The sequence below is a fragment of the Mytilus edulis genome, chromosome 12 (genome assembly GCF_963676685.1).
Source record: "Mytilus edulis chromosome 12, xbMytEdul2.2, whole genome shotgun sequence".
Lineage (NCBI taxonomy): Eukaryota > Metazoa > Mollusca > Bivalvia > Mytilida > Mytilidae > Mytilus > Mytilus edulis.
The window spans coordinates 14462256-14490222 of NC_092355.1; the positions used below are offsets into that span (position 1 = coordinate 14462256).

The following is a 27967-nucleotide window of genomic DNA, read 5'->3' on the forward strand; positions in this document are numbered from 1 at the left end:
CCTGCTCTACATATGGCACCCGTCGGAAAGTAGAGTTTAATGATGTTGTAAATACTGATCTTTCTTCGTAAGACGTTCCTGTATGAAGTCATCCTCAAAATAATAAAGAAAAAGTCGGCAAGAAGAGGGGCACAATTAGTTCCTATTTGAATGCCAACAGTCTGTTGAACGTGCATTCAAATGTCACATTTCACGTCCAATACAGCTATTTCCATTGGTTTGCGAGGAAGTTATTTGCTAGATGTCGATCACACAAAAGTCATTACATATGCATTGTTTAAACAAAACACATATGGTTGTGCTGGGATTTGTATATCGTAAAAATTACAATAAACTTATTTATGTATTAGTATTCATTATATAATTATATATTGAACAGAAAATATATATTTGTATTCGATTTTTAGATAACATCAAAAACCAAAACTGACTTCCCCCATTCGTTGACAATATACAGTTTACTATAATCTTTGTTGAAGCACAAGGCGACAGGTTCCTTGATTCCATTTGATAAATCCAATGGTATGTCTAGTACTTTCCAAACAGTCGTATCTTGTTGCCACGGCGCTTTTTGTATATACATTTCTAGTCGGTGTATATTGTTCGATTCCTGTCCACTGATGTAGATGTGGCCATAGTCGTCAGAGCATATGTCAGTCGGTGTATCCATTGTGGCAATATTATCAATCTTCTTTGGCTGTCTTTGTCTTTGGTTATACATGATATAGTTTTGACCGCCTATACAAGACAAGAAGGAATCTTCATTAATTGTATGGAACTTTATAAAACAGGAACCAAGTGTGTACCCGGTATGAGATAAGTGTGTGAGGAAACTGGAATAAAAAAAGTCAATATTGAAAACATTTATTTATTATTATGTACAACTTAAAGAAGTTGAAAGCAGGCAGAAATATCATTACTATAAATTGAATGAATATATCTGCATTTTTCTAATAAGTGTTCAGTGCCAGATGAAACCTTATTAAAACCTGGATAGCACACCCTCCTTTTTATTGTTGTTCTGTGTATAAGTCCTGTTAAGTTAAGAATTGTGTTATGCTTTGCGAAACTGAAACAATGTAAACAAATTTCTTCATTTTTTATATCTTTATCTTTTGAATGATCTAATTTGTTTTAAAAATGTTTTTTTTTCTTTTTGTTTGCATGTTTGGCATTTTGTTTTATTTTCTCACTTTTTGGCAAATTTTTTGTTATCCGGAGGTGAAGAGAGTGGGGTGTTATTTTCACCTGGGTGATTTATCAATTAGATGGGTTTTGTTTATACTGCATAATAAATAAATTATGTTTATTTAACAAGTTCAAATTTTGTTCTAGCCATTTATTCATAGGCCATTCATATCATTTAAAACTTTATCAAATCTTTTGAAATAAGATCATTGTTTAGTTATAAGATTGAAATCTATTAAGTTAACAGTTTTGTGAGAAGAATGACGTCTGCATGTATAATACTTACATTTGTTCGCTATTGATACCAATTGCATAAGAAAGGCCATGTTCCTTAACGCCAAGAAAACAAGAAACTTTTCCTGAAAAATCCCGCTCAGTATTTTGGACTGCTGAAACAAACAGCACGGTTGTGCTTATGTTGTTGCATGTTGCATTGAAGATTTCCACCATTCTGTCAGGGTCAATTTGTAGGACAGATCTGGATTTAGGTTGGGTAATATAGCCTATATTTTGACTCGTAATAGCCACATCATATGGTTCACTTTCTACGTTAAGCTTCTTCAAATAATTTCCAAGAGGATCAACTAAGATCAGATTCTTTTTATCATAGTCACATAACAAAATGTTCCCCTTTATTGTAGCTGATATCCCTGTAATTCTGCCAAAGTTGTGGTTGAACTGGCATATGTAAGAAAATCCATGCCTTACATGTCCCGGTACAGCTAACACCTGTGCCATATCTATAATGTGTGGATGAAACTATTTGTGTTACATTATCTTTTCTTTAAGACAAATTACACCATACACACAGAAAAGTAATTAACAAGTGAAAGCTTTTAAATTCTATTTTCAAGATGAATTTGTATTCAGCCTTTAAAAATGTTGATTGGAAAATGATATTTTTTATTTCGCAAACCACTGCGCACATTGAAGCAATTTTTTAAAACACCATTATTAATCACAACTTTTTCAATCTCGAAGTTTCAATATTCATAACATACCAAACGAATAAGTATAACTTGTACAAGCAGTGCTAGTTATACGTACTTCATTTACTTACTAACATGCACTCGAAACTATATGTTTACTAGAAACAAGAGGACATATTAAACAACATTATTTTGTCCTACCTTATTTGTATTGCTAACTATCGTGTTGATTACTTCCTTATTTATAATACATACTTATGTGCATGGAAGTGTATCGATCTTTGTGTTACAAATAGAACTTAACTCTTACTGAATGAAAAAGTCACATTAAGTCTCTTCGTTGATATTTGTAAGTTTAAGGGATCAAAAGTGTACTGGCGATTGATGGTAATGTATTTATATTGTTTAGCGTAAGGTTCGTGTGGAACCTTTTGCTAAAATGACTGTATTTCATTTAATCTTTAATTTGCTTATTAGTCTTTTACAAATCTGATATCGTAATTTGAAAACAAAAGTACATACTCAAGAGAGTTTTCAAAGGCAATTTTCCTCGGAATTCAGTTTTTTTTGGTGATTTTACATTTGTCAGAAGAGATTAATCTGTACCAATTTCCAGTTCTGATGCAAATCAGAAATACCTATTGCAGAAAAATCCTGAATTATGTTACTTCTTCCCATCAACAACTTGCAGTTTATAATCTATCGCCAACCATCCGATGCAGCGACTCAATAAAGATACCAGTAGCATACCCCTGTTCAAAAGTCATAAATCGATTGAGAGACAACAGATTGAGGCTACAAACTAAAATGCACCAACTATTAGAGAAAAACACCGAAAAAAAACCAGAACACAACAGTGCAACAAAAACAAACGATATGCAACATGTGCAACATACAAAGAAACAAACATAGGATCGAACTATTAGATAACAACTGCCACATTCATGACTTGGTACGGGACATTTTAAAAATGAATGGTTTGTTTAACCTGGTTGAACGTCAAAAAAGTTTAATCTATTCCAATGTTTAGTTTTAATGGAAATGATGCATGCAATTCAAGTTTTAGCCACATCCTGAATTATGTAGATATAGGAAGATGTGGTGTGAGTGCCAATGAGACAACTCTCCATCCAAGTAACAATTTAAAAAGTAAACCATTATAGGTTAAAGTACGGCCTTCAACACGGAGCCTTGGCTCACACCGAACAACAAGCTATAAAGGGCCCCAAAATTACTAGTGGAAAACCATTCAAACGGGAAAACCAACGGTCTAATCTATATAAACTAAACGAGAAACACGTATATAGTACATAAACAAACGACAACTACTGTACTGTTTCACTTCAATCATAAACAACTTATATTTTCTATTTCGTTAGACCATGTTCTAGGAATATTCCGGATATGTCCAAACGCTAGCTCAAGGCCAAATGGCACACTGAAACGCAGACGATCAATTTTAACCATTCAATATCATCTTTTCATGAATACTGTAATCGGGCAAAAAGTCGTAGCTATTATTATAAAAAAAATCCGGAACATCTTTTTTAAGCATGCAAATTACAAATATTTCACGAAATTTGATTTATTCCCTCACTTTTACAAACTATGAAGAAACTAAATTATGTGAATTTATTTATTGTCGGGGGAATCTGTGTTCTTGAAATAAGGAAACCTTAATTTCATGGTTTTACCGAATTCTTGATACACGTAGAAGCCTATAGGCAAATTATTATTTGTCAAACATAAACTTTGTGGAGCATCTGTTATTATTCAATTTATTAATTCTTCAATTAATAACTTGATTTTTTGTAAACACACAACCAGAACAAATAAATGCAAACTGTTTACCTTCTGCATCTCAGGTATAAGGTGAAAAATGTTATCCAAATCTCTTACAGCATTTGCTAGTTGGGCTGTTTCCGGTTTTGCAGATTTGTTTACATTATTCGTTCCACAGTGGAAAATCACTATAAATGTAACAATTTTCCTCCACTTATTGAAATAACATAAACATTTTTGTTTATATTGCTAAAAAATTTAATCATCGAATCACCTATAATTAAAACCGGGACACAGTTTTTAGGAGATACTAAATTATGTTCAATATTTTTATGAACTCTATCAAAGGAAAATCTAGCAGCAATCATATTCCATTGCAATCCCTTCTTGTCAGAAAGAAACCCCTTTTTGGAAGGAAAAAGCAAAACCACAGTATCTCCTTTAAAACCAATAGGAACTACTTAATTAGCTTGTGCTAAAACTACAGGAAACCAAGGTTGAACTGGTTTAAAATCTGGAAAAATCAAAGTACAGTTTAGTCTTTCTTGTAAAATAAATTTACTACAGTGGGAATCAAACAAAAACGGGGAAATTGCGTGATATATTTCTCGTAATTCGTATTTCTGAGCATCCACCCCAGATGAATAAGGTGTAGGAAATTGTGGAAAATGCGGGAATGATTTACCATCTTCATCTAACATTGTGTTACTATAAATTGAAAACATATCAAGTGTGTGTGGGCCAAATAAATATTGCAAGTACCACCAGGTTCGCTAAGATATTGATGCATCTGATTTTGATAAATTTCACGAAGGTTCATCGGCCGGATTTTTAGATGTATGAACATAAGACACATATAGGTTATTGTTAGAATTAAAGGTCAATTGAAAAACATCTTTCAAAATTTGGTTCAACTCGTCGTTTTTACCATACTGATTATTCCAAGCAAAAACAAGGGCTTTGTTATCTACTCTTGCCAGTATTCTTGAATTTCTTAACTTTTTACCTAGATATAAATTATAATAGCGTTCTTCAGGGCCAGTGCTTCCTTTATCATAATGTGCAAACCCTTTGGAAAAGGTTTGGGAGTGGCCATTGTTTAAAAATTATACCCACCATTTGAAATCAGATGCATCAGAAAAAATAGACAAAACCTGATGTCTTTCTGCAATCCGAGGGAGCGGTTCTATCCAATTATTTAAAAACTTCAAATGGCTTACTTCCTCCCTATACAATTTAAATCGATTTTGATTGTCGTCGTAATCATAGTTGTATAACATGCGCTACGCTACGTTATATGCACATTGTATATTGAATAAGGACAGAAATTGAGCCATGCAACAGCTGACCACACGTTGAAGTATACTGTGTCTAAAAACAAATGACGTCTCTAGACTTCTCAAATCCGATAATTTACCCTTACTAAATAAATGATTTTGTTTGTCTGTTCGTATGTATAAATACACTAATATTTGTCGCTAATATTTAATTAACTGTGCATTTGTATTCAGATATCGCAGATCAAATTTATTCGTTGATTGTGTAATCATACTTTTTTTGATTGAGTTAAGTCTGCCAATTGATATTTTATCGTATGTTTTTCTATGTTGTGATGTTATGCTATTGTTTCAGAAAAGGGAGAAGGTTTGAATCCATTAAAACGTTTCATCCCGCTGCAAATGTTTGCACCTGTCCTAAGTCAGAAATATGATGTACAGTAGTTGTCGTTTGTTTATGTAATATATACGTGTTTCTCGTTTCTCGTTTTTTTTATATAGATTAGACCGTTGGTTTTCCCGTTCGTTTGAATGGTTTTACACTAGTAATTTTGGGGCCCTTTATAGCTTGTTGTTCGGTGTGAGCCAAGATTCCGTGTTGAAGGCCGTACTTTAACCTATAATGGTTTACTTTTTAAATTGTTATTTGGATGGAGAATTGTCTCATTGGCACTCACACCACATCTTCCTATATCTATAGTTTCGTCCAGTCGTAATAGAAATGTTTTATATCAGATGCCTAGTGATTCATAATAGCGAAATGTTTGAATGCTGTGTCCATACATGACCCAACTGTTCAGGGTTTCGACCTCTGTGGTCATATAAAGCTGCGCCCTGCGCAGGATCTGGAGTAGTTCTTGTGTGAATTTTTTTCCAAAAATAGTATAAAAAAGCTGTTGTCTAAAATTCAGCTATTCATTTAATAAAATATTGCATACACTACTGTCAATCGGTGTGTACCAGAAGAAAACAAATTATTGAGTGACAACATTTTTTTACATGTCAATATGCGACAATCTTGGTTCTAAAACTGCAAGGAAAATCCTGATAATTTAAAGATAGGTTTAAACCAATGAATTTTAATAATTAACCATGTAACTATACTGTTCAGTGATGATCATTTGTCGCTAGTTTGCGATAGACAAAACATAGTGCACTGATCACACCATTATTTTCATTCAATAGATATATGCTCAGATATATAAGTTATAATTATAGTTGAACCCACTACATTATCTCCAGTTCATTGAACCAGCTACAATTTTATCTCAAGATCAAATTATTGCCTTCCAATGCATTTTAAATTTTTAGCTATATGCTGCATAAAAGCAAGCGGTACCCTTCAGCACTAGCAAGCACAATGCTTAGTTTATTTTGCTTATATACAGGAAAAACTAGAAAGATCCTTTTGACATACCTTGAAACAACACATTTTTTTCATATTTAAAATAAAAACCTTTACACAATATACAACATATGGAATAGGATATAGACACATTGCTGTTATTATATATATTTTAACTTGCAGTTTAAGTAGGAATATAATTATTCTCTAAACAACATTGCACTGATAGACAATTTTAATTGACCAGATTGATAAGCTTTGAAGTTTCTTCTATAATTAGCTGATTATTTTAAGATGTGAATTTTCTGATCCAGAGTTATTCCCCTTAGTTTTAATTGGGTGTTTCTTTTATTTCAGGATGATAGTAAATGTTCCACCTGACAGAATCTTTTTTGAATTTAAGCACAATGTCATGGACCATAATATAAAGGTCAAGTGGACCATAATATAAAGGTCAAGATTGATTTTGACGGTGGACATTTACCCATTCAAGAATTATACTACAGTTTCGGGGTATCTATACTATATAAACTCAATATACATCAATACTTTGTCTTTTTAAACATAATACATATTTATAAAAACTAATTTTCTAAACAAGCTATATGATTGTGTCTGGCATTATTTTATATCAGCTGCAGTTATTTTACTGAGTAATATGTTATTTTATTCTTTGTGTTAATTATTTTGTTTTGTCACCTATTTCTTTCCAATAAATTTTTAAAGGTCTGAAAGAATTAAAAAACAATACTTACATCATTGACTTGATCTTTAATTTCTACAATAGTTTTTTGATGCCAATGCATAATTGCATGACTTCAGGTTTCCTGATAAACAAAGACGATCTATTCTACAGTGCTCGAAAGCACTTTGTTTAGTTAGTTTTGCTATTACCGGGACTCTAAGAAATGTGGCATAACTCTGTTGACACAACCCAAAAGAACACAATTTTGCATGTTTCAAAGAAAGCATCTCAAATTTATCCTTAAAAATCATCACAGAAACATATTGCATATGTGATAATCAAGCTTTAATATTAAAACCTTTCAGAATAAGCATTCCCCTTTAACTGGAACTAATTTTGACAGTTCTCTTTAGATTTTAAAAATTGATTGCACACAGTTTTTAAAAACAGATTTGACATATAATCTTAAGTTTGTTATTTTTATAATTTATAGCTGCAGTTTCCAAAAATTTTACAATATAAAAGGAATGTTTTGTCAAATTCTACCATACAATATTATATAGCTAATGGAGATTGAATTTTGAATCGAAGCTAGAATCAGAAAAAGCCAAAGTAGAAAGCTGAAAGTGATAATTGAGAACTTCAGCTCATTGTGTCATTACTTTGGGGAGCTAAGTAACAACGTGCTATAGCAAGATAGAACACAAATATTTCTTTACATAATTGTTTTGTACGCTAGTGATATATTGGCACATAATTATATAAATACAAACATGGTGACAAAATAAGATTTTAAATGGGTGATATATATAAAAACAATAACAATATTAAGGGATCTGAATTATAACACTGCTGATGGTTGATTATAAATGTTGAATGCTAACATACATTTTTGTTGACATGTCTTTTTTTTAAATTGCAGAAAAAAATATATAATCTTTGTTAGGAAATATGAGATTTTTTTACTAGAAATAAGGAGAATTCTTATGCATACATACTTTTCCTGTGTCTTATGTTTTCACGCATTTGATATACTAACTATGGGGGTTTTAATAACCTTGACTTTCCATCAGGGTTATTTTCTAACAATGCACATAATTTACCTATGCAGAATCTAATGCATTCTGTGTAATATTTTCAAAAACATACACCAAAAAGTTGTGCTCGGTTTAAAATGTTCTAAACTATGGAAATTTAACCAATGACGTAACGATCTTATCTTTTTGGTGAATGATCAAGAGATTACCTATAGTCCTTTAGATTCTGAGAAGGTGAATTGTAATTTATACTTGCATCCTGCTGTTTTTTTGTGAACACATGGTCATTAAAAGTATGGATGCCTTATTTAAATATTGAAGTTATTCTCCATTGCACATTTGTTCATTTTGCTTGGACTGTCTCAAAATGTCTATTATAACTTACATTGTATATTGTTATTAGGGAGATGTATATAATGAAATCGAAATGAATCTTTTCAGAATTTTAAATGTTTTCTCTGTATTTGTAATATTACATAGTCATCTTCCTTAAGTAGTTTGAATAGTACTCTTTGATAACTCTATATCATAATTTTAATAAAAACAAAAATCTATCAGTGGAAAACTTAAAAAAAAATTCACATTTTGAAACAGTCCACAACACTAACATAGCTAGGTCTAAATAGTGATACTTGTTAAATTTAAATGTGAAATGCAATTATAATGTTTTTGTTCTGTAGAATAAATGTTCATGATGTTATTATTTTAAGTTATCACATGACTTTTTATAAAGGTCACATGGGTTGTTTTTGCTGATTTGTTGAGTGTTTGTAATGAATGTGATATGTTTTCATGTTAAAAAGCACCTCAGTGAGAAAGTTGTTTTGTTTTTAGATATTTATTAATCTTTGTGTACATTTATTAACTTGTAGTTCTTACTTCAAGAATTAATATACATATTAAAATCTTGATAACATCACTAAACAAATGTTCTAGTTCATTATTATATATGACCCTAGATAATTTGTGGACAAGAGACATATAGAGTATGCCCCACACTCAATTCATTTAGAGAGTATCTCCCATCATCAAATCATTTAGAGAGTATGTCCCACACTCAATTCATTTAGAGAGTATCTCCCACACTCAATTCATTTAGAGAGTATCTCCCACCATCAATTCATTTAGAGAGTATCTCCCACCATCAATTCATTTAGAGAGTATCTCCGCCCATCAATTCATTTAGAGAGTATCTCCCACACTCAATTCATTTAGAGAGTATCTCCGCCCATCAATTCATTTAGAGAGTATCTCCCACCATCAATTCATTTAGAGAGTATCTCCCACCATCAATTCATTTAGAGAGTATCTCCCACCATCAATTCATTTAGAGAGTATCTCCCACACTCAATTTATTAAGAGAGTATCTCCCACCATCAATTCATTTAGAGAGTATCTCCCACCATCAATTCATTTAGAGAGTATCTCCCACCATCAATTCATTTAGAGAGTATCTCCCACACTCAATTTATTAAGAGAGTATCTCCCACCATCAATACATTTAGAGAGTATCTCCCACCATCAATTCATTTAGAGAGTATCTCCCACCATCAATTCATTTAGAGAGTATCTCCCACCATCAATTCATTTAGAGAGTATCTCCCACCATCAATTCATTTAGAGAGTATCTCACACCATCAATTCATTTAGAGAGTATCTTCCACATTCAATTCATTTAGAGAGTATCGTTCACACTTAATTCATTAAGAGAGTATCTCACACCATCAATACATTAAGAGAGTATCTTCCACACTCCATTCATTTAGAATTGGAAGGTAAATAACCAGTTAAATCTCTTGAAGGGTATTTTCAATTGGAATTAAATACCTTTCTTGAATGTTTTTAAAAGATCCTTCATATGACAACCTGCAAGAGATGGTAAAATTCATCAAAGCTTACAACATGCATAAAAGAGGGAGTCAATCACACAAATCAAAAACAAACCGACAATGCCATGGCTAAAAATGAAAAATACAAACAGCCAAACAATAGTACACACACCACAACATAAAACGTTTTAAGATAACAACAATTGAATCAGTTTATTAATTTTATAAGAAAAAAGTAAAGCATTATTCTTGTTTAGCAAAAGCAAAATCAAAATGTAAAATAATAACGAGAACTGACTTAAAAAAGTTGCCTAACAACATTGAAAAAATGAAATGATTAATGATTTATGATGTGTTTGGTCATTGTTCGTCCCAGTAAAAATATCAAAATTAACAATACACTGAAGTAAATTAAGTAACAGCTTCAGCTATATGTTCCATTTCTGCTTCACCTATACTTGAGGGAGGAAATCGTCTGTCAAATCGTGATTTGAGTTATTCTTCTTAAATGACGAGGTTTACCATTCATCTATTGCGTTTTATATAATTACTTTATATTATAAAAGTTAAAGAATATAAACAGACAACTTAAATCACAACAATGATGAGCAAGGAAAAATCTAATACAAGTCAAAATTTGACGATATACATGACTGTCACTCTGTAAAGGAGTAATTGTCCTTAAAAGATGATTTTTTACCGTATTGTGTTTTAAGCATAAAAGATAGAGAAAAACAAAACAGACTAAATGATCTGCAATACACGATCAATACACGATCAACAACACAGATTTTTGTTAAAATTCTATTCTGGTATACAATAACGGGAGTGTCCTTTGTTGAGTGACAGAAGCTTTTTAGCTCACAGTTCCATCTTTAGCCATCACTTGGCGTCCGTCGTCGTCCGTCTGGTGTTAACTATTTCAAAAATCTTCTCCCATAAAACTGCTGAACCAATTCTAACCAAACTTAAGCTGAATCATCCTTAGGGTATCTAGAATCAAGTTTGTGTTTATTTTTCTGTTTCGTCAAAACACATGGCCGCAATGGCTAAAAATAGAACATAGGGGTAAAATGCAGTCAGAGCATAAAGCTGACAATGGGTTAATGTGTTCATAAGGTAACGTTCTATCAGCCATGAAATTTTCAGATGAATCTTATAACCCATTGTTTGGGTGCTACCACTAAATTGGTAATTTTAAGGAAATTTTGCAATTTTTGGTTATTATCTTGAATAGTATTAATGATAAAGATAAGCTGTAAACAGCAAATATTTTCAGCAAAATAAGATCTACCAATAAGTTCATATGACAAAAATTGTCAATTAACCACTTAAAGAGTTATTGCCCTTCAAGGACAATTTTACAAAATTTGTTTATCATGTTTTCTAACACTTATTTATATACATTAATCCAAAAAAACAAACTACAATGAAATTTGGCACTTAAACTCTTAAACGAAAGATAAATGCCAAATATTCAAGGCTACAAACTATTTCTTTCAGGATATATCTTTCTATCTTACTATCACACTAGATAAATCCATCATTAATACAACGACACTTTTCATCTAGAAGTGTTTCATATCTGACGCTGGTTTGAAAAAGCCAAACAAATAATGAATAAAAAGTATATGTAAAAGATCATCAAATAACATCAAAAACCAAAACTGATTTGCCCCATTCGTTTACAATATACAGTTTACTATAGTCTTGGTTGAAACACAAGGCGACTGGTTCGTTGATTCCGTGTTGTGAATCCAATGGTATGTCTAATACTTTCCAAGCAGTCGTTTTAGAGTTGATCCTCGGAATCTCTTTTATATATGCTTCTAGTCTGTGTATATTATTTGATCCCTGTCCACTGACGTAGATGTGTCCATAGTCATCTGAACATATGTCAGTTGGTGTATCCATGGTGGGAATATTATCAATCTTCCTTGGATATCCCCATGTTTCACTATACATGATAAAACTTTGACCTCCTATACAAGAAAAATAAGACTTTTCATTTACTGTATGAAACTTAACCACACACGACCCAAGAGTTTGTGAATTGTTTTGCAAGTCTGTAAGTCTTCTGAAATATAAAATAAAAAAATACTATAAAAATCAATTATATACTAATATATTCTTTAAATATTCATTTAGGGTCTCCTTTAGTATAAAGTGTGTTGAAATATTTTATAGTGCTAGAGGATACCTTACAAATAGGATATTAAATCCTCATTTTTACGGTGGTTAAGGGGTGCAGTATCGTTAAGTTAGATACCACAATGCCACGCCTTTCTCACATGAATTTCGATGTATGTTTACTGATCATGCTAATAAAATAAATATGTGATATGATTTTAAAAATAAACAAAATCCTTGATTGTTGCTATTTTTCCTATATTAATTAGATCTTGAAATCTTGAATAAGTCAAACTAAAACTGCACTACATATTAACACTCAACAAATATTGACAGCTTTAATTAGATCTGTTGACTCAAAATTATCTTCATCGAATTAAACAGCTGATATATATTAAAATGGTCAATCAGTAATTTATATTTACATGTCATTATAATATATTTCGATTGTGAATGTATGTATGTATGTACTTCGAGATTCCGCCAGTACAGATGCACCCCTTGATTGACTGCAAGGGTACAGTAGATCCAAGTACACTCCCTAAGGATTAGTGGAGACGTGTCCCCATCCCAACACCACTCAATGGAGAATGTAGGGCACCGGGAAGTCTGTTTTTATGGTAAAGGAAGCCAAAGTACTCGGTGTGAACCCCCGGGCTTCTCAGCGGGAACAGAAAAACCGAGGAGATTTCGAAGATTGATCTCCAGGTCAAGCTGGGAACAACTTTGACCTACCGAGGCCCCCGAAGTATCCAAGCTAGTTTAATCTCCAGTCTGGATACCAGAGATGTGTGAGAGAGAGAAAATCATCCTTCTGATGTACAGACATTTTAGCATCCCGAGTGAGGATCGAACTCGGGACCTTCAGCAATGCAGCCATCGGACTCACGAATTAGAAAATACGTTGAACCACAAATGTCAAAATTATTCAATCGGGTATTGCAATTAACTATTTGTGGATTCTAAATTAGATTAGATTAGATTGTAAATTCTATATAACTTTTGGACTATTTTAAATTTCGGTCTATTTCAAAGATTAATTTTTTTTAACCCTGTATGCTAAAATTGTCCATGTGAAATTTTAAAATTGTTTGCATAAACATTGAAGGACAAAAATATGTGAAGTATATAATTTTCTGACGTCAGACACTCAAATTAATGAATGTGTTTGTAGCTATATGTTTTTGTGTTCTGTTCAACTGTTCCTTTTAAAATTGTTACACGATGATGACTGCTGTACCCATATTTTGACTATATTATTTATCATGTTTGTTAAGCTCACACATCATTGTAAAATTATTATAACGGAATTTGCTGAGACTGTCAACCAAGTGAGAGGTTTAGCGCTATAAAACCAGGTTAAATCCACCATTTTCTACATTTGAAAATGCCAGTACCAAGTCAGGAATATGACAGTTTTTGTTCATTCGTTTTTTATGTGTTTTGTTTTTCGATTTTGCCATGTGATTATGGACTTTCTGATTGGATCTTCCTCTCAGTAGTTTTGTGATTTTATTTTTTAGTATCCTCCAGATGAGTAATGATTCGAAGGTTGACTCTTTTAATTTTTACAAGAACACACCATAACAGTAGGGTTCTGACAGTGTATCCAAATAGAGTAAGTATTGAGATTTTTTTTCATTAAAATGTATATGGCGTTCAATCTAATCTTTGAATATTTCACATTTTTTTTCAATTTGAAATAGTGATCCGGTGGCGGCGGCTACGGCGGCGGTGTTAGCTAACTTCTTAAGAACTTTATATTTTAAAAGGTAAAATACCTGGATGCTTCATACTTTGTATATAGATGCATCATGTTACGAACTTTCCGTCAGTCCAATGTCCTTAACCTGATTTTCATGGTTCAGTGTCTACTTGAAAAAAAAGTTAAGATTTTTTGTAATGTTAAATTCTCTCTTATTATAAGTAATTGGATAACTATATTTGGTATGTGCGTACCTTGCATGGTCCTCATGCCCGTCAGACAATATTCACTTGACCTCGACCTCATTTCATGGATCAGTGAACAAGGTTAAGTTTTGGTGGTCAAGTCCTTATCTCAGATACTATAAGCAAAAGGTCTAGTAAATTCGGTGTATAGAAGGACGGTAAGGTGTACATGTCCAACTGGCAGGTATCATCTGACCTTGACCTCATTTTCGTGGTTCAGTGGTTATAGTTAAGTTTTTGTGTTTTGGTCTGTTTTTCTTATACTTTATACAATAGGTCTACTATATTTGGTGTATGGAATGATTGTAAGGTGTTCATGTCTATCTGACAAGTGTCATCTAACCTTGACCTCATTTTCATAGTTCAGTGATCAAAGTTAAGTTTTTTTTCAGTTTTGGTCTATTTGTCTAATACGTTATGCATTAGGTCAACTATATTTGGTGTATGGAAATGTTTAATGATCTGAATGTCTGTTACGCACGTTTTATTTGATCTTGACCTCATTTTCACGGTCCATTGCTAAGTGTTGAGTGTCTGTGTTTTGGTCTGTTTTTCTTAGTTTATATCTATAAGTCAACTGTATGTGTTGTATTGAAGAATTGTTAGCTGTACATGTCTGCCTGGTATGGTTCATCTTACCTTGACCTCATGTTCATGGTTCATTGATCAATGTTTCGTTTTCTTGGTTAATGTTGAGTTTATGTGACAGTTGTAATAAAGCTTATATTTAGGTCTATCAACATAATTTCAATGATTAGTAAAGAAGGCGAGACATTTCCGCGTGTGCACTTTTGTGTTTTTACCATTTATGCAAGTTCCGTTCATATCATTTTGAATTTCATATTGAGCCCTTTAAAATAAGATCACTGTTAATTAGTTTTTAGATTGGAAAAAACGTTACATATAAAGTTGTTTTTGAAGAATGTCGTCTACATGTAGAATACTTACATTTGATCGTTACTGATACCAATAGCATAAGACATCCCATGTTCTTTAACGCCTAGAAAGCAAGACACTTTTCCGGAAAAATCCCGCTCAGTACTTGGGACTGCTGAAACACAAAAGACTGTAGTGCTTATATTGTTGCATGTTGCCTGGAAGAGCTCCACCATTCTGTCAGGGTCAATTTGTATGACAGATCTTGATTTTGGTTGGGTAATATAGCCTATATTTAGACTGGTTATAGCCACATCATATGGTTCACTGTCTACGTTAAGCTTCTTTAAATAATTCCCAAGAGGGTCAACTAATATCAGATTCTTTTTATCATAGTCACATAACAAAACATTCCCCTTCATAGTAGCTGCTATCCCAGTTATGCGACCGAAGTCATGGTTAAATTGGCATATGTAAGAAAATCCATGCCTAACATGTCCAGGTACTGCCAACACCTGTGCCATCTTTTTACTGTCTGGAAGGAAAATATTTTTTTTGCATTATCATTTCCTTGCATTTTTATGTGTTTTTTTTTACAGATGTATCTGTTAAACATGTTTAAAGCATTTGAACAGTTTGATTGAACAATAATACTGTGTATTTCCATAACCACTGCGCAATATCAAAATTTTTAAAACCACCCTTTTATAGAAATATTTTATTCAACCCTTATACAATGCGAAACAAAGCACTACTGTAGTATCAAGCGTGCTCTTGATTCGAACTTCAGTAACCTAATGACAGGCACTTATATCTTGACTAGAATCGAAAGACATGATTATAAATCAAGTTATATATGCTTTCCTACCTTATTTGTCGTGCTACCGATCGTGTAAATTACTTCCTTGTTGATAACGATAAATAGTTATTGAGGGTTGTCGTTATTTGTGATAAAAATAAAACTAAATTCATGTTTGTCAATAAATATCATAATAATCGTGCATGGGATGCATTATACGGAACGAAAACGTCACATTTAGTGTCCTGTTTGATATTTACTATTTCTATGTCTTTTTCTGTACTAATGATTGATGGTCATATATTTTAGCTAAATATTTATCTTGCAAATCAAAACATTATTCACGGGTGTCATTCGGTTTATCGAGAGAAATGGGCGTGAAAGAATACCTAACGGCGGTCAAGTATTGAGAGACGATCGTGAAAGTTCTGGTAACGGATCGTGAAAGACATTTAATCGAGAATACATATGAAAGATCAGTAAATATTCTAATTCAATTAATTACATAGACACATTTACGACAAAATAAAACTGTCTGTCAAAATGGTTCAACATTATGATCAGTATGTCAGAATATCCAGTTTCAAAAGTACACAGTTATTACAAAACGACAAAAGGCAAATTGCTTTTCGACATTTCAATGACATAAAAAATGTAAACAAACACGATTTTTTCACAAATTCGACTAAATAAACTACGTTTATCAAAATAAGGGCATTGTATTTGAATTAATTAAACGGTTCTCATAGTTATTTTGTATAAATATAATCTGAAACTTGGTAAATAAAGAACTATTCAGACAACATTGATTTTTTGGATCGTGAAATATCACGTACCGCATTTTTGAAGATCGTGAAAAGGATCGTGAAAGATTTGATGCTACGAAGACGTTCATGTTGCTGACAGTGTGTTTCAGAATGAAGCGCGAAATATAAATCAAACGTTTAATATTTTTTTATGGCTAGCATTATTCCATACAATAGTTTATTTTCTTATTTAAAGACCATCAGAATTGGCTCAATTTTATATTTTGAAATGATATAGTTATCAAAATAAATCTTACCTGTAATGTTGATTTGGTGCCACGCAACTTCCGATGTTACTATAGGACGAAGTGCAGTCGCCAAAAAAGCAATTTTTATATTATCCACCAATGTATGTTATTGTATACTGCAAGTTGTTACACCCGGCACTTGAAACATTTGTTTAGATCTCAAAGAGGAGCTAAAATGAACTGCTGCGCATAAAAACAATCCATATCATCGCTTTCTCGGGATATAAGCGGGGTAACAGGAAATTTTTATTTGTACAAGTACAAATAGTTATCAAAGGTAACAGGATTATAATTCAGTACGCCAGACGTACGTTTCATCTACACAAGACTCATCAGTGACGCTCATATCAAAATATTTATTAAGACAAACAAGTAAAAAGTTGAAGAGCATGGAGGATCCAAAATTCCTAAAAGTTGTACCAAATACGACTATGGTAATCCTTAGTTTTTCGAAAAATTCAATGTTTTGTAATCCAGATATTTGAATCAAATGACCACATTATTGATATTTATGTCATCACCGAAGTGTTGAATACGGGGCTGGTGATACCCTCGGGGACGAAACGTCCACCAGCAATGGCATCGACCCAATGGCGTTAATAGTTATTAAAGGTACTAGAATTATAATTTAGTACGCAAGACGCGCAAATACATTAAAACTATTATTTGGGCATTCGTGAACATGTTGTTTGTAAAATAGTTGGATGATTGTAGGATGAAGTTTTTTTTATCGTCATGTGAAATACTCACTTTTCATGAGTTATAGGATACCCATATTTTGTATATTGGATCGTATAAACAAAATGTCCGTCAAACAGGATTCACCTGACTCTGAATTTGCCTCATTTCATGGATGAAGATTCATTTTAGTGGTCAAGTCCGTATCGAGGATTCGTTAAGCTTTAGGATAACTGTCTGTTGTTATGATTGTAAGGTGTATATTTTCGACTTGTGCAAGGTTTCAACTAACATTGAACTCATTATCATGCATCATTCGGCAATGTTTGTTTCATGTTGTTTGGCCTTTTGAATATATACCTGTATGCAATAGCGACAAGGTGTTTCGTGTATGGTGTACATGTCTTTCTGCATGTTTCTTATATGACCATGATGACTTCGATTGTGTTTGATTTATCAAATGATAGAAAGATGTCTATGTCTGGCTGTCGGTCAGGGTTCATTTAATTTTGACCTTATTTTTCGAATTAATTGGCCAAGCATAACTTTTACATTTGTCAGTTTCTAAGGCACTGTAAGGATCGGAACACATTTATTTGGTGTACGGGATATTTGTAGAGATCTGTATGGCATGATGGTTCATCTGACACTTCTAGTAAAACCCTTGATATTATAGACGTTCAACACATATACTATCATAAGTAAAGCAAACAAGACATTACAGCATTTGCGCTTTGGTATTCTAAAGTATGTACTATATAGTAAATCAATCCGTATTTGCGCTGTTTATAAAGAACTTAAAAAGTTCTGATGCACACAATGTTGGTTATCGTTCAATCCAAAACTACACATGAAATGTGCTGTTTTTGTTATGATTTGTTGTTTGATGGATAACATTTTGGTTTAAACGTTGCATACTATCCATATTATTAGCTAACTAGTGTCGGTGTGCCTGTAGTGCACTAGACTGATTCACAGAGCTGAATCTTTTACACTTATTTAGACACGTTATTAGTTGGGTTTTTTTTTAACTTTTGAGGTAAAGTGTTGAATAGAAAAAAGAGATAATAGCTTTAATGTTCATCCTTATCAAAATAGTTACAGGATTCAACAACTTGTAGATTTATCAAATGGTAATAGAAAAACTGATTTCTGATTACTAGCATTAAGTCTGGTCACGCATTTTCTTTCACGATCGAAAAAATACGTTGCCTGATCTTTCACGATCAAGTTTGATGGAAATTCAACAAATTCAAGGTTTTCATAAACAAATTAACGCTTTTAATGGAAGAACATACTTTAATTTTACTGTACTATCAGATACACCAAAGATAAAATTTCAAATATATCATGATATTCTGAAATATGACCATTATAGGTACACAAAGCGTGTTATTTTTAATTAATTTCATAGACACGCATTGCGCCTTTTGTGTTTTTTCAAAAAGTACTTCATATTTTCTTTATCTTCTTTCACAGTTATGTTGAGGAAGTTAAACCATTTTGACAGACATATTTTTTGTTCGGATTTGTTCCGCGATTTGAAAATTAAGCGATTTTTTCAAAGATTCTGAACTAGAATGTACATTAAATGCCTTTCACGATCCGTTACCAGAACTTTCACGATCGTCTCTCAATACTTGACCGCCGTTAGATATTCTTTCACGCCCATTTCTCTCGATAAACCGAATGACACCCGTGTTATTGGTCCAGTTATGAAACTGAAGCCGTTTTTGTTCTTGTTTATAAATGCAATTAAGTGTTATTCATAATCTAGATAGTAGACATAATGTATATTATTATAAATGCAATTAAGTTTTATTTATAATCTGGATAGTAGAAATAATGTATATGTGGCGTCTTATGCTACATATATATAAAGCAGAATCCAAGTAAATACTAATATTTATTATACAACTCAAACGATCAAACTACAGTTATAGAATGATTATAATCCTAATAAAAGCCTTATTAAACTATGTGGAGATAATGAACCCGTGTGTGGTCGAAATGATAGATACATAGAAACTGTCACAGTATCAATTATCAGCGGCTGTAACTGTTTATATCAATGTCACTACACACCTCCATCCTTAGATTTCACATAACCTTAATGTTTATAGTTTATTTATCACTGAATGAATGAAAACACTAACAGCTGTAATCTAATTTTATGAATGAAATTCTGCACATATATTTATCTATAGAATTTTGAACTGAATGAACTTTTACAACTATAGTGTATGTTCTAAATCCTACTAGAAATTGAAAATAAGCAATATGTAAATCTATTTTTGCATGCAAAACAAAGAATAGGTAGACTGCCTTATTTCTTTGCATAAAATGGTTATAAGGGATTATTCTGCCCTTTAACAGTCTAACCATTGCCTTAACTAAAGTTCGTTCAATTTTAATTATACACAAAATCTCCATATCTATTTGGCGGTTTCCGTGTTCTGGTCTATAGTATCGGAGTCTCAACGGTAGGTTTTACAACGGATTTTGAATTGTCACTAGTGTCACTAGAACCAGAAGTGTTTCTACATCTGCTTGATTGTCGGATACGACTGGAATCGGAATATCTGGAACCTCAGATATATCTGGTAATTTATTGTCACTATACTGATCATATTTGTGTCTGATCTGATTCTGATGTCTTTTAACAGTTCTGCCATCGTTTAATTCAATATCAAACGAAACTGGTCCTGTTCTTTTAATTAAAGTTCCTGTAATCCATTTAGTTTCACGGTTGTGACTCAAAATGTTCACACTATCTCCTCCGTTAAAATTTCTCACTTGAGATGTCTTATCACTTGAGATTGTTTTTGTCTTTGTTGTTTCTGTTGAACATGACTGTTAATGTTCGGATATGTTAAGTCTAGCAACGATCTTGGTCTCCGTCCAATTAACATTTCAGCTGGAGCAATAGCCGTTGTGGCATGTGGTGTTAGTCTATACGTAAATAAGAATTTCGCAATTCTTTTTCTATACTTCCCTCGGTAACCTTCTTCATCCCCTCTTTAAATTTCTGAACAGCACGCTTGGCCAACCCATTTGTGCTAGGTTGATATGGTGAAGAACGAATGTGATTAATTCCGTTTCTTTGAACAAAATCCTGGAATTCCTAGCAAGCAAACGGTGTTCCATTATCACTCACGATGCTGTCTGGTAATCCATGAATTGCAAACATAGTGCTAAATTTCTCGATACTGTTTGCACTGGTTGCAGAGTTCACTGCATGTACATCCAAATATTTTGAGTGTGCATCAATACATACTAAGAACATTTTCCCGTACAGTGGCTCTGCATAATAAATATGTATTCTTGACCATGGGTTTGACGGCCATTCCCAAGGATGCGTTGGAGCTTCTGGTGAAGCATGTCGATTGACTTGACATTGGTGACATGCAGGAACTGTTTGTTAAATTTCTGCGTACATATGTGGCCAGCAGACATAACCTCTCGCAAGTACTTTCATACGTGAAATTCCTTGATGACCCTCGTGTAGTTCTTGTAGAATAATTTCTCTTCCATAGTTTGGAATAACAACTCTATTTCCCCACAATAGACAACTGTCAAATACACTTAACTCTGTTTTTCGACTAAAATATGGCTTCATCTCATCATTATCTATAATTTGGCCATCCTTTCAAAACATAGTTAGTTATTTGTCCCAATATCAGATCCTTGCTTGTCCATGCTTTAATTTGCTGGGCAGTAACCGGCGTAGAATCCATATGGTCCATTAGCATGATCATTTCCTTGCAAACAAATTTTCCATTGTTCTTTGAATATTCCCTGTGCGGATGAAACTCCAAACGGCAAACGATTATACTGATACAATCCTTTATGCGTGTTGATTGTTACATTTTTTTCGTGACTCCTCGTCGAGTACAATTTGTTGATAGGCCTGGCTCAGATCTAGCTTGGAAAAAGCTTGTCCCCCACCTAAAGTTGCATAGAGATCATTGGTTTTAGGGATCGGATAATTGTCAAGTTTAGACACTTGGTTATTAGTTACTTTGTAGTCCCCACAAATCCTTACTGATTTGTCTGGTTTTACTATTGGCACTATGGGAGCAGCCTATTCGGAAAATTCAACCTTTTCGATATAACCCCCTTTTTCCAATCTATCAAGATCTTTTTCAATTTTTTCTTTGAGTGCGTACGGCACTGGCCTTGCTTTAACATATTTAGGTGTAGCGTCTTTATCTACATAAATCCTTGCTTTAGTCCCTTTTAATGTGCCTAGTCCTTCTTTAAATACTTGACTGTTGTATATAACGGTAACATTCCGTTTTCCTTACACATCAATTTTCTCTCCTGTGTATATACGCAAACTACAAGGTGATTTTTCTAATGAATTGTCACTTCCAAATACTTGTTTAAATGTCTCCTGTATTATTACTGAAACGGATGCACCTGTATCAATTTCCATATTTATTTCAGTGTTGTTGAGTTAAACGGACACTAGATACGGTTTCCTTTTTGTATCTTCCAATTGATACATTGTATATGTATCCTCCATATTGTCACTATCATTCTCAACAACATGTGTTTTAGTCGGACGCTGCTTAGGGTACACTTTCCCTTGCTGTGTTTGTTGCTTAAATTTCGGTTTTCTTTTAGGATTTTACTTCCACTTATTTCGGCATTTTTTCGATAAATGTCCCTTCTTATCACACACATAACACTTTGCGTCTTTAATTTCCATTTACAATCCGTTGCATTATCAGATCCTCCACATCTGTAACATTCCTCATTACGAATTGTAACTTTGTGCACTTGCTTAGGTTATTGAACTTGCAGATCGTGTGCGTTCTTAGCTGCCATTTCCATTGCTGTTGCAACTTCCATTGCTTTTTTGAATGTCAATCCATGTTCAGCTAACAAACGTCTCTGAATACGGTCTTCTTTTATTCCACAGACAAGTCTATCTCTCAACATATCATCAAGAGTAGCTTTGTAATCACAATGTTCAGATTTCTGTCTAAGCTCTGCTACAAACTGGCTCAGCTCACCGATTCGCTTGGCTGTCTCAATATACTGTTAAACTTGCACCTCTGTACGATAGAGGGGTTTCCGATAGATGACGGTTTTGGATGTTGGTGATCCGTGACTAACTTAACAATGTCATCATAAGTCTTTTCACCAGGCTTTTGCGGAGCACTTAAATTCCTCATAAGTTTATATGCCTTTTTTGCCACAGGCACACAATTGCTCGTTGCTTTTTCATACTTTCAATGTTATTTGCAATAAAATAATGGTTAAGTCTTTCGGTGTATTGTATCCAATCTTCGGAAATGTCATCAAATTCGTCAATACGTCCATAATTTGTTGGAATTATTATAGGTGGTGCAGCTTCGTCCTCCACGGTTATGTTCACAATGTATTCACTAAATCGAGATAAGTTTTAAATCCTCGTCGCCAATTTATGTGGCATCTTATGCTACATATATTTAAAGTAGAATCCAAGTAAATGCTAATATTTATTATACAACTCAAACTATCGAACTACAGTTACAGAATGATTATAATCCTGATAAAAGCCTTATTAAACTATGTGCAGATAATGAAACCGTGTGTGGTCAAAATGATAGATAAATAGAAACTGTCACAGTATCAAATATCAGCGGATGTAACTGTTTATATTAATGTCACTACACAATATAACATTTGAAAAAAAATAATACACCGAGGAGAGTTTACTGATGCAATACATATAAGAAAATGTTTATCGATAACGCTCATTTATTTACACTGACGCGCGGGAGAGATGGACAAATTAATGCTTTCAAATTTTGTACATGTTCAATAGCAAAATTTAACAAACGTATTGAAGAAATGCAGCCACTCTTAAAAGATTAATATGTTCATATTGTTAATGCTCTTCAACTTAAATTTTGTACTTGGCTTTATAAATATTTTGAAATGAGCGTCACTGATGAGTCTTATGTATACGAAACGCGCGTCTGGCGTACTTAATTATAATCCAGGTACCTTTGATAACTAGTTAGTTCTGATGGAAAAGAAGTATGCAATAGACATTTTAGATAAAGACTGAAATAGTTTACCTCTTTAGCCAACAACAGTAGTGAATAACTTGCATATTCTATTCTGGCACCTATCATCACATAAAAACCATCACCAGTATGTCGATTATCTGCCCCTTTTTCGAAAACCCAGGCTAATCAAACCTCAACATTTCAACAGGTCCTGAAATTACAGCAGCTTGCTCATCGCTCATCGGATTGTTGCTTAAAATCTTTCCACAATGATAATTTTGCTTCTCAATGTATCTAAAAAATTACATTTAAATGTTCTTTATATCAGTCATATTTTCTAAAGAAGCAAAAAATAAATTTTACCCTTTTTGTTCAATTTTAGTCATAGTGGCTATGTTTCTTAACGTACAACAAAACTTATATTAGATGTTCTGAAACTCATTCAGCCTAAGTTTTGCTGAAATTGATTCAGCAGTTTTAAAGCAAGCACACTAGATGAACAGTTTAGAAAAATTGTCTTAAAAAGACAGAAACTGCTTAAATGTTCGATTGACAATTTTGGTCATGTAAACTTTTTTGTAGATTTTACTTTGCTGAACTTTTTTTTTTGCATGGTTACAGTTTATCCTAATCATTAAATACTATTCAAGATTATAACTAAAAACTTCAGAATTTCCTTTTAACTACCAATTTAGTGTAGCAAACCAACAATGGGTTGAAAGATTCATCTGAAAAAATCATGACTGATAGAACTTGACCGGAGGAACAGTTTTACTTCATATCAGATTTGCTTTAAATGCTTTAGTGCTTGAAATATAAGCCAAAAACTGCATTGTACCCCTATATTCTATTTTTACCCACGGCGGTCATGGTTTGTTTCGTAAAATAAAATAAAACACGAACTTATTTCAAGATACCCTAAGGATCATTTAACTAAAGTTTGGTAGGAATTTGTTCAGTAGTTTCAGAGGATAATATGTTTGATATAGTTTACACAGACGTACTTTGACAGACGATGATTGACGCCCATTTATGACAAAAGCTCACTGTTCCTCCGGAATGGTGAACACAAATTTGTATGATATAAGTTGATGGAATAACATTCTTAATGATTAAAACTTATACTGTATAGGAATATCCAAAAAAAAAATCCCTGCTTAATTCGGATATAGAATGAATGCTTTAGGCTAGGTAATTTTGTCAGTGCTCATACCACAGTTAACGTGAAACAGGGTAAGAAGTGTAGCATCATAACACGACAAAGCACGCACACAAAGTTTTATCATGAACTGAAAAAGTCATGACTCACAAGATTCTTACTAATTACAAAAATCCAAATTAAACCTAGTATACATTTGTATGATCTCATCTCTCAAAGACTGCAATTCAAATTAGTTAACATAGACAATATTTTAGTAAACACATCAAATGCATGGCCTAGTGCAAAATACAACTATTGAGAGGACCATAGCGGAATTCAGCTTTTCATCAAGATACGCCAAATTATAAATTATCATTAAATGTATACTTTTTTATATGTCAACACCAACAAAGAAAACATTTAAAATATCTCACAAATCAAAAAGAGTAACCTTTAGAAGGAATTACTCAAGTATAAAAAAAGGCGAAATGAACAAGATCGCCTGGAACTGACACCCCTTCGTAACAAAAACTCCAAATCCAAAGCACCTAAACCCAATATCTTGTTGTCATGAAAGACTTACATAAAAACGTATGAAAAACATAAAACCCTAATGTAGTAACCTATCTGAGACTTACCCAACCACCTCAATTTAATTCCAAGAATTGCACTCTACTCACGGTAATGAGATGAGTTGGGAAACACACATACTTCCTGTGTTTTATCTTAATTTAAATTTTTCCTTGTGCAACGAAAATATAACTATTATAAAAAATCAATTATTTTGTCATGTTCGTTCATATAGAATTTGAGGTAGTAAAAAAATTGGATAACTTAAAGAAAAACCATCACCACAGCACATGGATTTTGTTCAATTCTTCAAAGAGTTTTGACTATCAAAAGCGATGCATAACCATATATAAGCATATAGACATGTCTTGTTTTAAAGATGAGAAAATCGTACAATTTGCGTAATCCATCTATGAGATTTTTAAAATAGGTACAATACTGTCGTTTAAATATATGCTTTTCAAAGGTGTGATTTCAATCGCAATTGAAAGCTTTTGTATGTAGGAGGTATTTTTGAAAAGGATGTTTACACTACCCCATAATTTGTAAAAATAAAAGTAATATTCGTCAATCCTTACCGATATAATATAACAAATATAATACAAATAAATAAATGTAGCATACTTAAACTGTATACTAATTCTGAATTGAATCTTTTTCAATAATATGCGTTTTGATTGATTTAAAAAAAAAAGAGATACAAATGAATAACAAGCTGTCGTAATGCCAAAAAAGAATATATAACTTATCTTCCGAACCATTTTATTTTGGATCCGGTCCTGATTGAATGCGATTAATGCAAAAATTATTTATGCTTACTTATGATCATTGACGACAATACGGGGACGGCAATACGGGGCAATAGTTGTGAATTCGGGCTGTGTAAAAATTGATATATTTTAATCGGGTTCATAACGCAAAGTCATTATTCATATACTTATTATCATACGGTAACAGCGCATTATGTAATATGAAAGTTGAAATTGGCAAGTAAAATTAAAGAGATATCAAAACCTTACCAATAAAAATAATGAAAAAAATGAGAGCATATGTTTTATTCTTCTTTATCTCAAGATTATAGTTTAGGCCTAAACATATAGTTCTGCGAATACTATCATAACGACATTTCTTTATATTCAAAGCATGATTTACAAAAAGCCGATTTATATATTCAAGGTATAATATTATACTGAACATAACATTTGTATTTGTATATATGCAATAATCAAATAACATAAAAAATCAAAACTGATTTTCCCCAATCGTTGACAATATACAGTTTACTGTAGTCATGGTTGAAGCACAAAGCGACAGGTTCCTTGATTCCATGTTGTGAATCCAATGGTATGTCTAAAACTTTATAATAATGTTCTAGTTCAGTATGTGTATATCCTACATAGAATGTCTTCGTCTGTTTTGATGCCAACATCAATCTGTGTATGTTGTTCGATCCCTGTCCACTCACATATATGTGACCGTGGTCGTCGGAGCATATGTCAGTGGGTGTATCCAAAGTGTCAAAATTATAAATCTTATATGGACGTGTCCAACTTTCCTTATAGGTGATATAATTTTGACCGCCTGTACAGAATAAGCAAGAATCTTCATTAACAGTATAGAACTTTAGAACACGTGAACCAATGCTATGTCCATTTTTAGAAATGCCTGTGATTGTCCTGGAACTTAAAAAACAATGAAATTATTTATATACATTATGAGATAAACAAACACTGGTATGTATATATTGTAGACACTTCAATTCTTGAACCAATACATACCTATATCACAAACTTTGCAGCACGATTCTTTTAATTTAATTAGCATCTATTTCCTATAATCGTCAAACATATATTTCACGCTGTCAGTAATGTAAAGTATTCATTCAAGGATTTCCTTACAAAACCGATCCTACTACTGACTTCATTCTTTGAAAGATACATTGTAGTTTGAATTTTGGAAATATCTGTCAATTAAAACCTCAGAAGTTATTTGGGTAATATCCTTATCGGTCCTTATATTTGTTTTTTTTAGATATTAGTTGTAATGGGTTTTGCCATTGATACCTGTAACTTCTTATAGTCTTAGACCGAATTTGGATGCATTTTACGTTTTTTAATTCGTATTTGTTTTGTACGTTAAAACGGAAAGGAAAGTCATTTGAAATGAGTGTCTAATGAAAAAAAATTTTGATTCAATTGTTGAACCAATGCATGCATATATCACAAACTTGCCTGCACGATTTTTTAAAAATTTTATTATATTCTATTTCATATAATCGTCAAAAATATATTTCGCGCGGTCAATGTTGTTATTATCAATCGTGTTTTAAAGCCGATGTAAACCAATTGTCACCTTTGTAAACTATCAACGAAGAAGCATGATTTTGTAGTTAGTTTAAACATATTTTTTTGTTCCAAAAAAAAAAAATGGATTTTGTAGTTAAGCATGTTTGCGAATAAAAAAATAAAGGCAAAAGTTGTATACCGTTGTTTAAAAGTAAAAAAATCAATTGGGAGAAAAATAAACATATTCACGTTAAAAACCGAAAACGAGAAAAAATATTAAATGTACAATACGATATAAATTATTTAGATGACGGAGCGAGTTTAACGTTTGTTGTCTGTCTCTGCTGATTTCGTTCTCCCATTCACACTGGCACATTGTGATCACCGGATTTTGACGAGACAGGTCA

The 27967-nt window shown here is 32.6% G+C and overlaps 1 protein-coding gene across 1 annotated transcript; it reads right to left on the bottom strand.

Annotated features, from left to right (window-relative positions):
* Positions 1-403: 403 nt before the first annotated feature.
* On the bottom strand, positions 404-15559 carry LOC139497439 (uncharacterized). The gene is made up of 2 exons (XM_071285662.1): positions 15101-15559; positions 404-833 (listed from the first exon to the last, which is right to left on the bottom strand). Exons 1-2 carry the CDS (start codon positions 15550-15552, stop codon positions 404-406), a joined length of 882 nt encoding a protein of 293 aa, XP_071141763.1. The 5' UTR covers positions 15553-15559.
* Positions 15560-27967: the final 12408 nt, after the last annotated feature.

Coding starts and splice junctions, on each gene's coding strand:
- LOC139497439 (XM_071285662.1), bottom strand. CDS start 15,552: ATGGCACAGGTGTTGGCAGTACCTGGACATGTTAGGCATGGATTTTCT. Junction 834..15,100: donor GGTATCAGTAACGATCAAAT/GTAAGTATTCTA, acceptor TTTTTATTCCAG/TTTCCTCACACACTTATCTC.